This window comes from Haliotis rufescens, unplaced genomic scaffold (assembly GCF_023055435.1).
Source record: "Haliotis rufescens isolate VD_foot unplaced genomic scaffold, xgHalRufe1.0.p SCAF_29, whole genome shotgun sequence".
Taxonomy (NCBI): Eukaryota; Metazoa; Mollusca; class Gastropoda; order Lepetellida; family Haliotidae; genus Haliotis; species Haliotis rufescens.
The window spans coordinates 2,660,960-2,675,372 of NW_025963990.1; the positions used below are offsets into that span (position 1 = coordinate 2,660,960).

General features: G+C 41.8%; 1 protein-coding gene across 7 annotated transcripts in view; it reads right to left on the reverse strand.

The window, feature by feature from the left end:
* The window catches only part of LOC124137724, an 83,986-nt gene that overhangs the window by 14,200 nt on the left and 55,373 nt on the right, over window positions 1–14,413 (reverse strand). For 5 of the 7 annotated variants that reach the window (XM_046504152.2, XM_046504158.2, XM_046504153.2 and 2 more), the window contains 8 exons: window positions 12,525–12,651; window positions 11,283–12,015; window positions 9,206–9,272; window positions 7,414–7,458; window positions 4,610–4,730; window positions 3,186–3,342; window positions 2,328–2,351; window positions 536–702 (listed from right to left, as the gene is read on the reverse strand). In XM_046504152.2, coding sequence (XP_046360108.2) covers window positions 536–702; window positions 2,328–2,351; window positions 3,186–3,342; window positions 4,610–4,730; window positions 7,414–7,458; window positions 9,206–9,272; window positions 11,283–12,015; window positions 12,525–12,651 — 1,441 coding nt within the window. The remainder of the gene's footprint in view (window positions 1–535; window positions 703–2,327; window positions 2,352–3,185; window positions 3,343–4,609; window positions 4,731–7,413; window positions 7,459–9,205; window positions 9,273–11,282; window positions 12,016–12,524; window positions 12,652–14,413) is intronic. The other 2 variants (XM_046504157.2, XM_046504154.2) reach the window with 2 other exon arrangements.

Here is a 14,413-nt window from a genome sequence, read left to right on the forward strand (position 1 = left end):
AACCACTTGGCTACCGGACCACCCCTTGCCGTAAGAGGCGACTATGATCGGGTGGTCAGGCTCGCTGTCTTGGTTGATGCATGTCATCGTATCCAATTGGATAGATCAATCCTTTTGATATCAATCCAGACTTGATTATTTACAGACCGCTGTCATATAGCTGGAATATTGGCGAGTGCAGCGTTAAACAACACACAAACAAACATCATATGATGATATCATAAATTCTTTAAAAAAATATCATCGTATAATAATGACGTCTCAGAATCATAGAAATTACATGTCATCCAAGGAGGGATTGATGTCAATGCCACTGTGATCAGTATTTTATTTATATCACAGCAGTACAGCATAATATAAGGGGAAAGCCCAAAGTGACCTATGTCACTGATGTTGTTCATTTCGATGAAGAGGAACTGGGACCAATTGGGACCTATTCTACCCACAATCTCCACAAGGGGACTGAGACTTCAAAAACAGACTTGTTGGAAACCCAAATTCAGAGAATATTTTTTTTAAGATCCTGACGCCTCACCTCTGGCATCTCACACCAGAGGGCTCTGTGTAGCGATCCCGTCCGGCCCAGGACCTCCAACATGGTGGAGCGTTTGCTGGGTGAGATGTCCTCCGCGGACTTGGCGTCCTCGTCCGTCAGAATCCCATCTTGCAGCATCTGCTCCACATCCTCGTAAATTCCCCCTTCTGGAACAGCACAAGCTTCACCATTAGCATTTACCTGGAGGTCTGTGAACGGATCATGAAAAATATACCGATGGAGTGAGTGAGTGAGTGAGTGAGTTCGGTTTAACGCCGCTTTTAACAGTATTCCAGTTATATCATGGCGTGTCAGCTTAATGTGGGAGGAGAGCCCGAAGTGATGCAGGTCTCAGACGTTTACCACTTGGTGAAACCCACAAGCACGGGTATGGTGCTGACAAACCTAATAACATGGTGGCGAACCGGGTTTGGAACCCACAATCATAGGTTTCTGGCGTGCCCAAGGGTCGCAATTCTGCACAGCGAATCGCGGCACCTTAGTCGACTGGGCCATCCGTTCCCCCTATACCGATGGACAAGACATAGGGACTACATAATCTGACACGTTTGAAAACACATAATCAACTTTAACCTGAAATCAGAAAATATATGTTTTGTTGTGCTCATCTCCAAACACATCGAATATGATTCGAACCAATACCACAGCATTTTTGTGTTTGATTATCTCAAGCCTTAATACCCAGAACAGATAATTTGATTTTGGTCCTGAAATACAATTATTCATTATAGTAATGCTGAAGAATGTTTATCGGGTATTCCAAGGTGGGTGATTTATACCAACAATATCGTCACGGACATGCAAAGTGAAGTGATTGTTGGCCTGTCTACTACATTACCAAGCACTCCCTCCTTAATTTTGTTGTTTATTGCCGCTCTCAGCAATATTCCAGCTATATGACGGTGGTCTGTAAAATAATCGAGTCTGGACCAGACAATCCAGTGATTAATATCATGAGCATCAATCCATGCAATTGGGATCAATGACATGCATCAACCAAGTCAGCAAGCCTGACCACCCCCATGTAAATAAAGATTTGTTACGAAGAAGGCCATTGACCATGTTCTTGCTCTGACACTGAAGAGAAATTTCAAATAAAGATAACATGAAGAATCTGCAGCATCAACAACTACTACTACAACAACAACATCAAAACTACTAGTGTGACCACTACTACAACCACTTCTTCTTGAGATACTCTGATATACTGCAACAGAGCCTTATCTACCTGGAGATGTCAACATTTCAACTGAAAGGTTCCGCTTGTCAAAATGTTTAGGGATAACAAGATAACAATTGCAGTTTTTCCTTGTCAACATTCCATACAATGTATCTTGACACAGTAACAATGTTAACACTTATATTGAAAGGATTTTGTCCAAATGTCTTGGGACAAATTTATAACCAGACACATGCAATTTTTTGTTGATATCTGAAAATGGGACACTGTTTCTACCATATCCCATGTTCATGGTACCATAAGGTACTGGTAGAAGGTTTGACAAGTTCAGTGAAATTAAAATACCATATTAATTTAATTTATTGTATCTGCTGAAAATTTCAAATGTGTACAAGCAACTCAACTAGTAGGAAGAAATACCTCATATTTCAACTCAACTAGTAGGGAGAAATACCTCATATTTCAACTCAACTAGTAGGAAGAAATACCTCATATTTCAACTCAACTAGTAGGAAGAAATATCTCGTATTTCAAAACAAGCATATATCACACATGTGAGCTATAACAACATATATACAACAGCATTCTTACCTTTCTTTCTCTTCCTCTTAACAACTAGTAAGCACAAATCAAAGGGAACTTGCTTATCAATCGGTCAATAAATTGGAGGGAAAAATATGCATTTGGACCAGTAACTATTCGGATTCATCACTCATGTTAAGCCAAATAATTAACACCTTTCAATTTTCTCTTTGATTGGAGTTGGTAAAAAACATGACTATTCTTTCCGGGTAGAAACTTTCAGGGGAAAGGACTTACTAAAAAATCCCAATATTACAGGGATAGAAAGTCGTCCACATTACAGCTTTGTATCAGGGGCCAGTGGTCAGCAGCATAACCGCTATGTCACAAAAGCCAGGACAGTGATCAAACCTAGAACTAACATTAACTTAGGCATCTCCATATTCAGAAGTGTTTGGTTTGTTTGTTTGTGTTTTCTGTTGTTTAAAGTCGCACTCAGCAATATTCCAGCTATATGACGACAGTCTGAAAAATAATCGAGTCTGGACCAGACAATCCAGTGATTGACATCATGAACATCAATCCACGCAATTGGGATCGATGACATGCATCAACCAAGTCAGCGAGCCTGACCACCTGTCGCCGTTTACAACAAACATAGTCGCCTTTTACAACAAACATAGTCACCTTTTACAACAAACATAGTCGCCTTTTACAACAAACATAGTCGCCTTTTACGGCAAGCATGAGTTACTGAAGACCTATTCTACCCCGGATCTGCACGAGTTATTCAGAAGTGAGTGAGTTGGGTTTAACACTGCTTCAGATTCAAAAGTTGTCTTACAGAGGAAATGTTTTGTTCAGGTGAGCAAAATTGCAGCAAACACCTAGATGTAAAGATTGAAGGCCAAAGAGGCAGACACTCACCACTATCATCATCACTAATGGCCTCTTCCATCTTTAGTTTGCGGTTAGCTCGAATGAGGTTCTCCTTCGTGTAATACTGATAGAGAGGCTCGTTGACAAACTTGCTTGTCTTCATCTTCATCTCTCGCCCCAGTCGGCCGTACACCTGATCATCATCCTGCAACATCCAGCCACTGATGAAGGGAGGCAACTCACGCAAGGGAGATCACTCCACAGCATGGGAGATCACTCAACAGCAAGGGAGATCACTCCACAGCAAGGGAGATCACTCAACAGCAAGGGAGATCACTCCACAGCAAGGGAGATCACTCTATGGCGACTTTTAACATTAGTTCAGTTAGGTTACATTGACAATATTCTATTATATTAAACAATATCACAATCTTGCGATGGACATCATAAGTGAGGAATCCAACCTGGGCAAACACTCCACCCACATGACCACCCAGCTGCCATACAAGAGCCCAGTCACCCACATGACCACCCAGCTGCCATACAAGAGCCCAGTCACCCACATGACCACCCAGCTGCCATACAAGAGCCCAGTCACCCACATGACCACCCAGCTGCCATACAAGAGCCCAGTCACCCACATGACCACCCAGCTGCCATACAAGAGCCCAGTCACCCACATGACCACCCAGCTGCCATACCAGAGCCCAGTCACCCACATGACCACCCAGCTGCCATACAAGAGCCCAGTCACCCACATGACCACCCAGCTGCCATACAAGAGCCCAGTCACCCACATGACCACCCAGCTGCCATACAAGAGCCCAGTCACCCACATGACCACCCAGCTGCCATACAAGAGCCCAGTCATCCACAAGACCACCCAGCTGCCGTACAAGAGCCCAGTCACCCACATGACCACCCAGCTGCCGTACAAGAGCCCAGTCACCCACATGACCACCCAGCTGCCATACAAGAGCCCAGTCACCCACATGAACCCCCAGCTGCCATACAAGAGCCCAGTCACCCACATGACCACCCAGCTGCCATACAAGAGCCCAGTCACCCACATGACCACCCAGCTGCCGTACAAGAGTGGTGCTCCTTTTAAAGAAACATCAAATATATATCAAGCCTGGTCCTCATAGCATTGCAATGATTAAAACCACTCTTGCAAAACTGTTGCAAAATTATTGGCATAGAATTATGTGTATATATTGTATCCAATAAAATTTAATTAGTCTGTCGCAGTCTTGTATTCTTTGGGTACACAAGAATATTCAGTTCTGTAACTTTTATCATAATGATAGTAATGTAGCACATAAAACTAATTTCATATCAAGGATTTTAGGCCAATATAAGATGCCATATTTCATGTTAAATTTTGAGTCTATTCAACATTCAACTTCCTATTAAAAATGATGCCAATATGTAGTAAAAGGCAATACTTGTCCCATGTCCACGTGACTTACGAGATCTTGGTACAGGGACTGTCCATCCACACCGGCTGGATGCCATTGGTCAGTTTCAGGATAGATGTATCCAGACGATGACGTGCTCGACGCTGGGCGGTCGTCAGCTGTGGCAGTTTTTCTGGAAAAGGTGAAACCGTGTGTCAGTATTGTCTCTGTTGAAGATTGTATACCAAGCTGAGCCTAACACATGTGGCCTCGAACTGTCAATCAGTGAGTTCGTGAGCATAGTATTACGCCGCTTTTTGCAAAATTCCAGCAATATCACGGCGGGGGACACCAGAAATGGGCTTCACACATTGTACCCATTTCGGGAATTGAATCCAGAATGAAAACACACGTGACATATGATCAGTGAAACTGTTTCAGTACTTACAAATACAATTGTAACGTCAGTTGGACATTTTTTTCATAAAAAAACACAATGATTCAGTGATTGACATTAATAGTGATTTTCTTGTTTGTTAAATACAAATAAAACCACACACATCTGACATCACACATCAGTAATAACTAGTGGATGTTAAAGTCAAAATTTATAACACAAATTTTTTTTTTACTTTGAATATCATAATATACCTTTCCAAGGCTCTAAATGTTGAATGCAGTGACAATCTATTTACATCAAGACAACATGCAATTTGTGGTTGTCTTCCCATACGACCTCTACTTTTTCACACTCTCATTAGCTTGTTCTATGCTGTCATCTTTTTTGTATCCCTTGTGTTCATGAAAAATACCAACTATGCTGCAAAGCGTTTGCACGTGGCGAGGTGAAATGGAGTTTAACGTCCAAGATTATTGCACCTATTTAGCCACATGCATGCACGTGTGTGTGTTGGTGTGGCTGCTTGTACTAGTCCAGACTGATGCCGATTTATAGTGCTAGCACACTGAGATACCATGCCACAGTTTAACAAGAATACCTCACTCAGACACAGTATACTGACTCCGAGCCGACAAGTCCTTGTTTTAGCCCCTTAATGCCAAGCGCCAGACAGGGTAACAACAAGTACCATCTTTTAACGTCTTTTGGTATGACACAGAGGGAGTTCAAGCCCCGAACTGCAGCTATCTGGGCGGATGCTCTACCACTAGACCACGGTAGCGGTCAACGTTGTGTGTACGAAGCCCTTGAAGAATTGACTACGGCAGTATAATCATAGAAGCATTTCTTGTTTGAAAAAAACCCGCAAATAAGATATTCTGAAGTGACAGGTACAGACAGCGGACTTAACAGTGAGTGAGTGAGTGAGTGAGTGAGTGAGTGAGTGAGAATGGATTGTTGCTGCAGACAGCAATATTTAAGCAATGCCATTCTGGTCGACAGCTTGACTCAGTCAGTTATTAAGCAGGGTGATGTTTGGTATGCCAGACGCTAAAAATTCCAGTCTTGTTACTTGTACCAGGTGTGCACAGTGGTGTCATTACTAGAGATTACCAATCGGGTGATATATATCAATAGGTGGGTGAGTGAGTGAGTGAGTGAGTGAGTGAGTGAGTGGGTGGGTGGGTTTTGGGTGGGTGGGTGGGTGAGTCAGTGAATGAGTGAGTGAGTGAGTATGGTTTTACGCCCTTTTTAGCAATACAGTAAACTATGTTTATAACACACTTGCAACAAACAGACGAATATAATGAACTTATCTTTTGGTCCCCCCATTTGCTGTATACACGCTGTATATATGCTTATAACGAACTATGGTTATAAAAAACTAAAATTATTGGTCCCTTTGAGTTCTTGATAACCGTAATGTACTGTATATAGTCCTGCAATATCATGACTAGGAACACCAGAAATGGGCTTCACACAATGTACCCATGCGGAATTGAACTTAGTTCTTCAGCGTGATGAGCAAACGCTTTAATCACTAGACTACACCACTGCCCCTCTTAGTATGTTCAGAGCTCCAGATAAGCTTTTGGTGTTGTTGGTATTTTACCCATGCATTTTAAAATCACTGGGTATCAGTAATTCTATCTGCGTATTCAAATTTCTGTTACCCACTAGTTTTTACACATGTGGGTATTTAAGTTAAATATTTAAAAACACTATTCATCTAGTCCCTGCAAACTGGTGTCGTGTGGGTTCGAGAGCTTTATAGGACTAACAAATACCACGATACTTCCACAAGAAAGTGTGATGGCAAATGATCATGATGTAACTGTCATCGTGGAGTTTGGCAAGGTTGACGGAATGCCCGTTTATAATTTCAAAATAAGTTGCTGATTTGCTAATCGAAGACAGAGGTCACAATATTTTGATGATACGCACAAGTTTTATTTTTGTAGCGTATCTGTAATGTTCGTTGCGTATTTGATACGCTTGGATTATATTTTATTGCGTATTTCTGCATTTCTGATGCGTATTTCACACAGATACGCAGCTTATCTGGAGCTCTGATGTTGTTGTCAATTTTTGTGTTACACATTCGTTGTTTCTACAATTCAATCCCATATCAAACAAGCAAAACATGAACACTGATCAAGCTCATGCCAACAGAAGAGAAAACATCTTGATACTGAATTACCAAATCAAAAATTAATCTCACATGAACAATATCAACATGCAAAGGATGGGTATTATGTAACCATGGCAACATTAACCATAATCAAGTGAAGAGTGGGGATACTAAAAACTAAGCTCTTTGTAGCCATGGTGATGGAACCATCTTTGTATCCATGGCAACATGCTGGATTGCTTGTGAACAAAGGTTACCATGGCAGTACACAATGGCACCATAACATGCTGTAACTGAAGAGGTAACAATGACAACATCAAACAGCCAACGCTTTCAAATACTTACCTGAAGAAAGATCCTTTTTTCTTCTTCACAGATGACTTAGCAAAACTGTGCAAAGATTGGGTTGTTTTTTTATCAAAACCTTCGAGACGTTAATATAAAGCTTTGATTTCTACATTATTTTGTACCAAATCCAGAGTTTAATCTCACACTTTAGGAAAGTTCCATCATTTGTAGAAGCAGATTTGCAGTAAACAGCCAGAGCTCCAGATAAGCTTTTGGTGTTGTGGGTATTTTACCCATGCATTTTAAAATCACTGGGTATCAGTAATTCTATCTGCGTATTCAAATTTCTGTTACCCACTAGTTTTTACACATGTGGGTATTTAAGTTAAATATTTAAAAACACTATTCATCTAGTCCCTGCAAACTGGTGTCGTGTGGGTTTGAGAGCTTTATAGGACTCAAAAATACCACGATACTTCCACAAGAAAGTGTGATGGCGAATGATCATGATGTGACTGTCATCGTGGAGTTTGGCAAGGTTTATAATTTCAAAATTAGTTGCTGATTTGCTAATCGAATACGCAGGGTTGCTTCACAATATTTTGATGATATGCACAACATCTGTTTTTGTAGCGTATCTGTAATGTTCGTTGCGTATTTGATACGCTTGGATTATTTTTTACTGCATATTTTTGTATTTCTGATGCGTATTTCACACAGATACGCAGCTTATCTGGAGCTCTGACAGCTGTCTGAAGATCATTAACATCTCTCTCGCATTTGCAATTCTGATTTCCTTTTTCCCCCACCTTAACAATAATCCCATAGCAACCATCTCTGCTGGTCACAGAAGAGTCCGTGATACCACTTCAAATTCATATGGACAGTCCTTGGAATCACTAGTTCCAACATTCAACGACATATTGTCGGAGATGTTACCAGTCTTGTGTGGAGAATGTTATCTAACGATAGCTATTTAGGAACCATTATTACTGTGCACCAAACATACATTCAGGTGCCCCAGATAGTAGGTGGAATGCAGAGATACAAGGGAGGGGCATAATTATCACAAATTGATAATTTCATATATGCACACATCAGCAAAATTCTACTTAATGCATTTCGTTACTTTGACATACCAATACCAGAAAAAAACTCTTTTCTATGATCTTATTTCTTTACAGTACATAAACACTGATAATATTCCTGAAACAAATGAGAAGAAGAAAAGACACCAGGTCATGGTGACCCAGGATATGTCACAGTGACCTTTTATGACTAGTATGAAAGCTACATTGATAAGATAATACCCATGTCCCCCAAATTATCTATCACAACTACAATCTTAAAGAGGAATCTTTTAATCAGCCATCAAGGCTTTCCAAGAGGTATCAGCTAAACATGTGTGCTGTTTGAATAGGACACCCGAGACACAATTTTACACATCTCTCTTCCACATCCTTGTATCATTTTGTATTGATACATGTTCTCACAGTTCAATGCCTGTATTGAGGTACAGAATAGCATGATGCACCAGACGTTCCACCTATCCACTATAACATGCCAGAGTGAACGATTGTAGCCATATGATAAGAGATCACAGTCCCTGGCCGATAATTGAGTCTTGACCAGACAAAGACCAGGTAATTGCATAAGCAATGATACAATGTCACTTTCAATTCTATCTCTCTGCTTCGTTCTGTGACCTTTTAAGAGTGTGTGTGGAAACAACTGGTAATAATTTGTAAATATTCAGAAAGAGAAAAGGCTTAATATTTCATGCAAAAATCTTAATTTAAAGTATAATTGGGAAGTAGTTAATGAAAAGTAGCAAAGCATATATACTCACTCTCTTCTGTCGACAGATTCCGTCTTGCCAGTCCGCCCAGTGCTTGGATCATAATCCACGTAGCCATCTACACAAAGAGAGTACATTGAGTTGGGTTTCGTCCCGCTATGAACAATAGCATGTTAGCTTAATGGGGCATGAATCCACGCAATACGGATACGTTGACATGCATCAACCAAGTCAGCGAGCCTGACCACCAGATCCCGTTAGTCGCCTCTTACGACAAGCATAGTCACCTTTTACTGCAAGCATGGGTTGTTGAAGACCTATTCTACCCCGGGTCTTCACAGATCTTAGTGCCGCAATGAACAACAGCGTTAGAAATTGGCACGAGTCCTATAGTCCTTGCAAACTGCCCAATAGTAAAGGCATCATAAGGACTAGTAGAAATTTGCCATTATTAAGGGTTTTACTATATGCCTTCACTAAAGGACTAGTGGACTAAAACAGTTAGTCTCTTTCGCTGGAACAATATGTCAGTAATATTACAGTGAGTGAGTGAGTGAGTGAGTATGGTTTTACGCCGCTTTTAGCAATATTCCAGCAATATCACGGTGGTGGACACCAGAAATGGGCTTCACACATTGTACCCATGTCGGGAATCGAACCCGGGTCTTCGGCGTGACGAGCCAACGCTTTAACCACTAGGCTACCCGACCGCCCCAGTAATATTACAGCATTTTATGTGGGATGAAAACAGGTCTTAGACATGTTCCACTGTGGTGAGTCAGTCAGGCTAAAAAGGATCTTCATGGGTAGAAGAGTGAGTGAGTGAGTGAGTATGGTTTTACGCCGCTTTTAGCAATATTCCAGCAATATCACGGCGGGGGGACACCAGAAAAGGGCTTCACACATTGTACCCATGTCGGGAATCAAACCCGGGTCTTCAGCGTGACGAGCGAACGCTTTAACCACTAGGCTACCCGACCGCCCCGCATGGGTAGAAGAAAGCTATATTGACATTTACCACTTTGGTTAAATTACGAGCATGGGTCAAGTTCTGACTAACGAGGGTCCTAATCAGGAAGGATCATACGAAGTATTCAAACCTTCAATCAGCAGATCGTGGCATGAGCAGGGCAGGGTTTTACCTTGACCTACAAAACTAGGGGTCAAGAGACGCCCAATTCTTAATTTCCTTTACTTGGGGTGAAACGATACAGGGAGGTCACAATACGATACATATCACTATACATAGGTTATGATACGATGTGTATCGTAATACTCATATCTACGTCAAATCACATGGAAACTTCTTGACCATAAATATTTCAGAGCTGGTTTCAAAGTTAAAGCTAGCTGTAGACACATGTGCATAGCGACTATTATTCGAAGTGAACTTGAAAGGTTGATTACAACACATTTTGTCAAAAAGGCAGCCAAAAACACTGGGGGGTCATTAAACGAGTAATACCGGTAAGTAATTAATTGTAGCAAGTGTATCGTCTTGTATCGATACAGTCCAAAATGTATCGTGTATCTTATCGTTGCATGAAAACCAGTGTACCTGTTGTATTTTAGCATCCCTAGTACTTACAGGCAACATGAGGGTCCTGTAACATACTGACCTCATTTGCATATTCTTGCGATGAGTCTATCGCATCTATAACCTTCATATGCTACCCAACTTTGGATAGGGATATTTTTCTATCTTTCCATGATACACAAAAATGATTCTCATAACAAATCAAGTGTATTTTTAAATACAATGACATATCGGAATATTCCTATCAAAAGTTGAGTGGCATGTGATAGTGAGCGAGTGAGTGAGTGAGTTCGGTTAAACGCCGCTTTTAACAGTATTCCAGTTATATCACGGCGTGTCAGCTTAATGTGGGAGGAAAGCCCGAGGTGATGCAGGTCTCCGACGTTTACCACTTCGATGAAACCCACGAGCACGGGTATGGTGCCGACAAACCTAGAAACATAATCGGGGCGAACCGGGATTAGAACCCACAATCATAGGTTTCTGGCGTGCCCAAGGGACGCAACTCTGCACAGCGAATCGCGGCGCCTTAGACGACTGGGCCACCCATGCCCCCGAGTGGCATGTGATAAAACGTTGTACGTGTATTACCTGGAAACTCCTCGCCATTACCATCTGTGTGGTCCATGGAAGCAGGGACGTCCCCCAGCGATGCGGACTTGAGATGCTGACCGTGGAGATAACTGTCCTTGCTGATACTCAGCTGACCTTTACGGCGAAGGTCACCCGTGGAATGCGACGACGGTGCCCGGTCGGGTGGAGGAATGACCATGTCCAGGGTCGGACCGGACGCGGACTGATTCCGGGGGGGAAGGGGTGGTGAGTTTTCGATGTTTGTTTGGTTTAGAACCCGGGATGACCTTGGTGGGAGCGGGGGAGGTGTAGGACAAGACAGACCCTCATCTTCCGACAACTTGGAGGAAACTGTCTCGCTAAGTTCTTTCTTTTGTCTTTTTCCACTGCTCCTTTCGCTGGAGCTCCGAGACAGGGACGACACTTTCTCCAGTTCATCACCAAGTGCTTCATCTACGGCTTCCATATCGGAATCAGTTCCGGTTGAGATTGATGGCGGTTCCGAACCTTTAGTTTTACCAATTTTACCAAATTTGTTTCCAATTTTGTTCAGAACACTGGTGGCCTGGGCCGATATGTTGACCTTGGCCTTGATTTTGTCGCCGAGGGATTGTGAAGGACCATCACGCTTTTTCCTCGAGTCTTTTTCTTCTGTCAAAAAGTCGGCTTCTTCGTACAGACTCTCGCCAGGGATTGGTTCATAGGTGGTGCTGTTGCTGTCAGTCTCCCAATCTTCTTCCTCTGACCCGACCTGGGAAGAGAGCCAGTGAGTGAGTGAGTGAGTGAGTGTTGTTTCACAATGATATTTAGAATAATAAAAACCATAAACACAGTACTTCAGCACAGCTGATTGTTATTGCCGGATGTTTTGGCATTCTAATAAAGGTGCAAGGATTTCATATGGTAACATGTGCTCACAGACCATGGTGCATAGTTAGGGCACAGTGAGTGAGTATGTTTTCAGCGTTAGAAATTGGCACTAGTCCTATAGTCCTTGCCAAACTGCCCAATGGTAAAGGTATCATAAGGACTAGTAGAAATTTGCCTTTTTTAAGGGTTTTGCTATATGTTATCATTATAAGGACTAGTGGCCGAAAACTGTTGGTTTCTAACCCTGGTTTTAACACCGTGTTCAGCAATATTCCAGAAATAGCAAGGCAGGGAACACAAGAAATGGGTTTCACACATTGTACCTATATGTGGGAAATAAAAACCAGGCTTTCAGCCAAGGTCTAGTGTCTGACCACAGTGAATACTCACGATCCTCTCAGTGCTGGCAGTAAGATCTGGAATGCTGGGAACAGAGGTCGGCAGTTTCTTGCTGCGTCCCAGAGAGTTCGACTTGGACTTGGTCTTAAAACTTGGCTTCTTCAAACCCTTCTGCTTCCTGTAAACCGACAACATGGGGAATGTGTAATTGATACATAACTATTTAAGGGTATGTGTCAAAAAGGAAACAACAGATTTGAATGGATGAGGTGATATTGTAACTGCCAATATAAACAGAATATGCATAACTGTAGTAACTACATTCTCTATGACATCCCTAAGATCTGTCAAAGAGGCACTGTGTCAGCAGTATCTTTAATAAGCCAAACGTAGTCTGCTTATACAAAAACAAGAGGATTGAGACACACAATAAAAAGACATATCATCATGATTATCATCAGTCCGATAATTGTGCACACAAAATCATCATCATCATTATTTTATTATTTTTATCATCAATGTGTGAAAAGAAATCAAACCTCAAAAAGTCAATCAAGTACATCAAATTGAAAAAAGCTTCCAAACTTTGAGACGGTCCCTCAATGCTGGTGGTAGGCAAGTTTACAGTGGGCATTCCAGCCTACAGCATTCATCACAGGTGGCATAAACAAAATGGCTGATCGCACAAACAAAGTAGAACCATGTCTGATTCAGCTACGATAAAAGTGTAACCAGGGGATGTAATTCAAGTTTTACATTGGTGTTTTAACATTTACAGTGAATTTAGAAGGGCAGTCTTAACATATACAAATTCAATGAAACCGATAGACCTCAATAAGTGTGAGTGAGTGAATGAATGTTGTTTTCTGCCAAGTCAGCAATATTCCAGCCATGACTGTAAATAATCAACTTGGGACCAGGAAACCAGTGGTCAACTAAACAAGCACCAACCACTAGACCATCAGGACCAGTTTGGTGCTGACAACCCAAGGTTCATAATCAGAACAATTCTGAGTACTTTACCAATGACATCTGACATGGAGTAAGTGAGTGAGTCGGGTTTAACACCGCTTTTAACATTATTCCAGTCACATCACGGCGTGTCAGCTTAATGTGGGAGGAAAGCCCGAAGTGATGCAGGTCTCAGAAGTTTACCACTTCGGTGAAACCCACGAGCACGGGTATGGTGCTGACAAACTTAGAAACATAATCGGGGCGAGCCGGGATTTAAACCCACAATCATAGGTTTCTGGAGTGCCCAAGGGACGCAACTCTGCACAGAGAATCGCAGCGCCTTAGACGACTTGGCCATCCGTGCCCCCTATCTGACATGGAAGTAACAGATGCAACTCCCAAATTTCACAGGCATCTTTATTTCATATCACATGCCCCTAAAAACACAAAAATATCTTGGTTTATCCGAAATATTAAGACAAATATTATCTACATTTTTTTAATTATCCAATGCGATAATGTCAGAGCAGATCCCAACACATCATGCAACGTGTCAGCGAGCTCCACTGCAACAAGATGCATTGTTCTCTATGCATCCCAAAGTCAAGTCCATCCAAATATGACTTGTGTATACTTTGGTAAGCAAACTTGGGACAAAGGGTCGAGGAATCTATGACTAACATCGCACATGCAAATCTCTATCAGCTAATTTGTCCATCGTTAGAATGACTACCAATTTCAGAACAAAATGTATTTTCCCATTCGACTCAGGGAGGATCTATTTGGCTTGGTATGTTACCTCCACAAACACATGTCAGTTTTCCATTGTATTTCTCTGACACCAAAATAATAATAAATGTGCTATTACTTCCTTAACAAGCAGAATGCTCCAGTATGGGCCTTGTTAATGCTGTAGAAAGGTGATCAGCAAGTAGCAGCAAACATGCCATCAATAACCAGGCCATTGTAAACTCATTAGCAGGCAG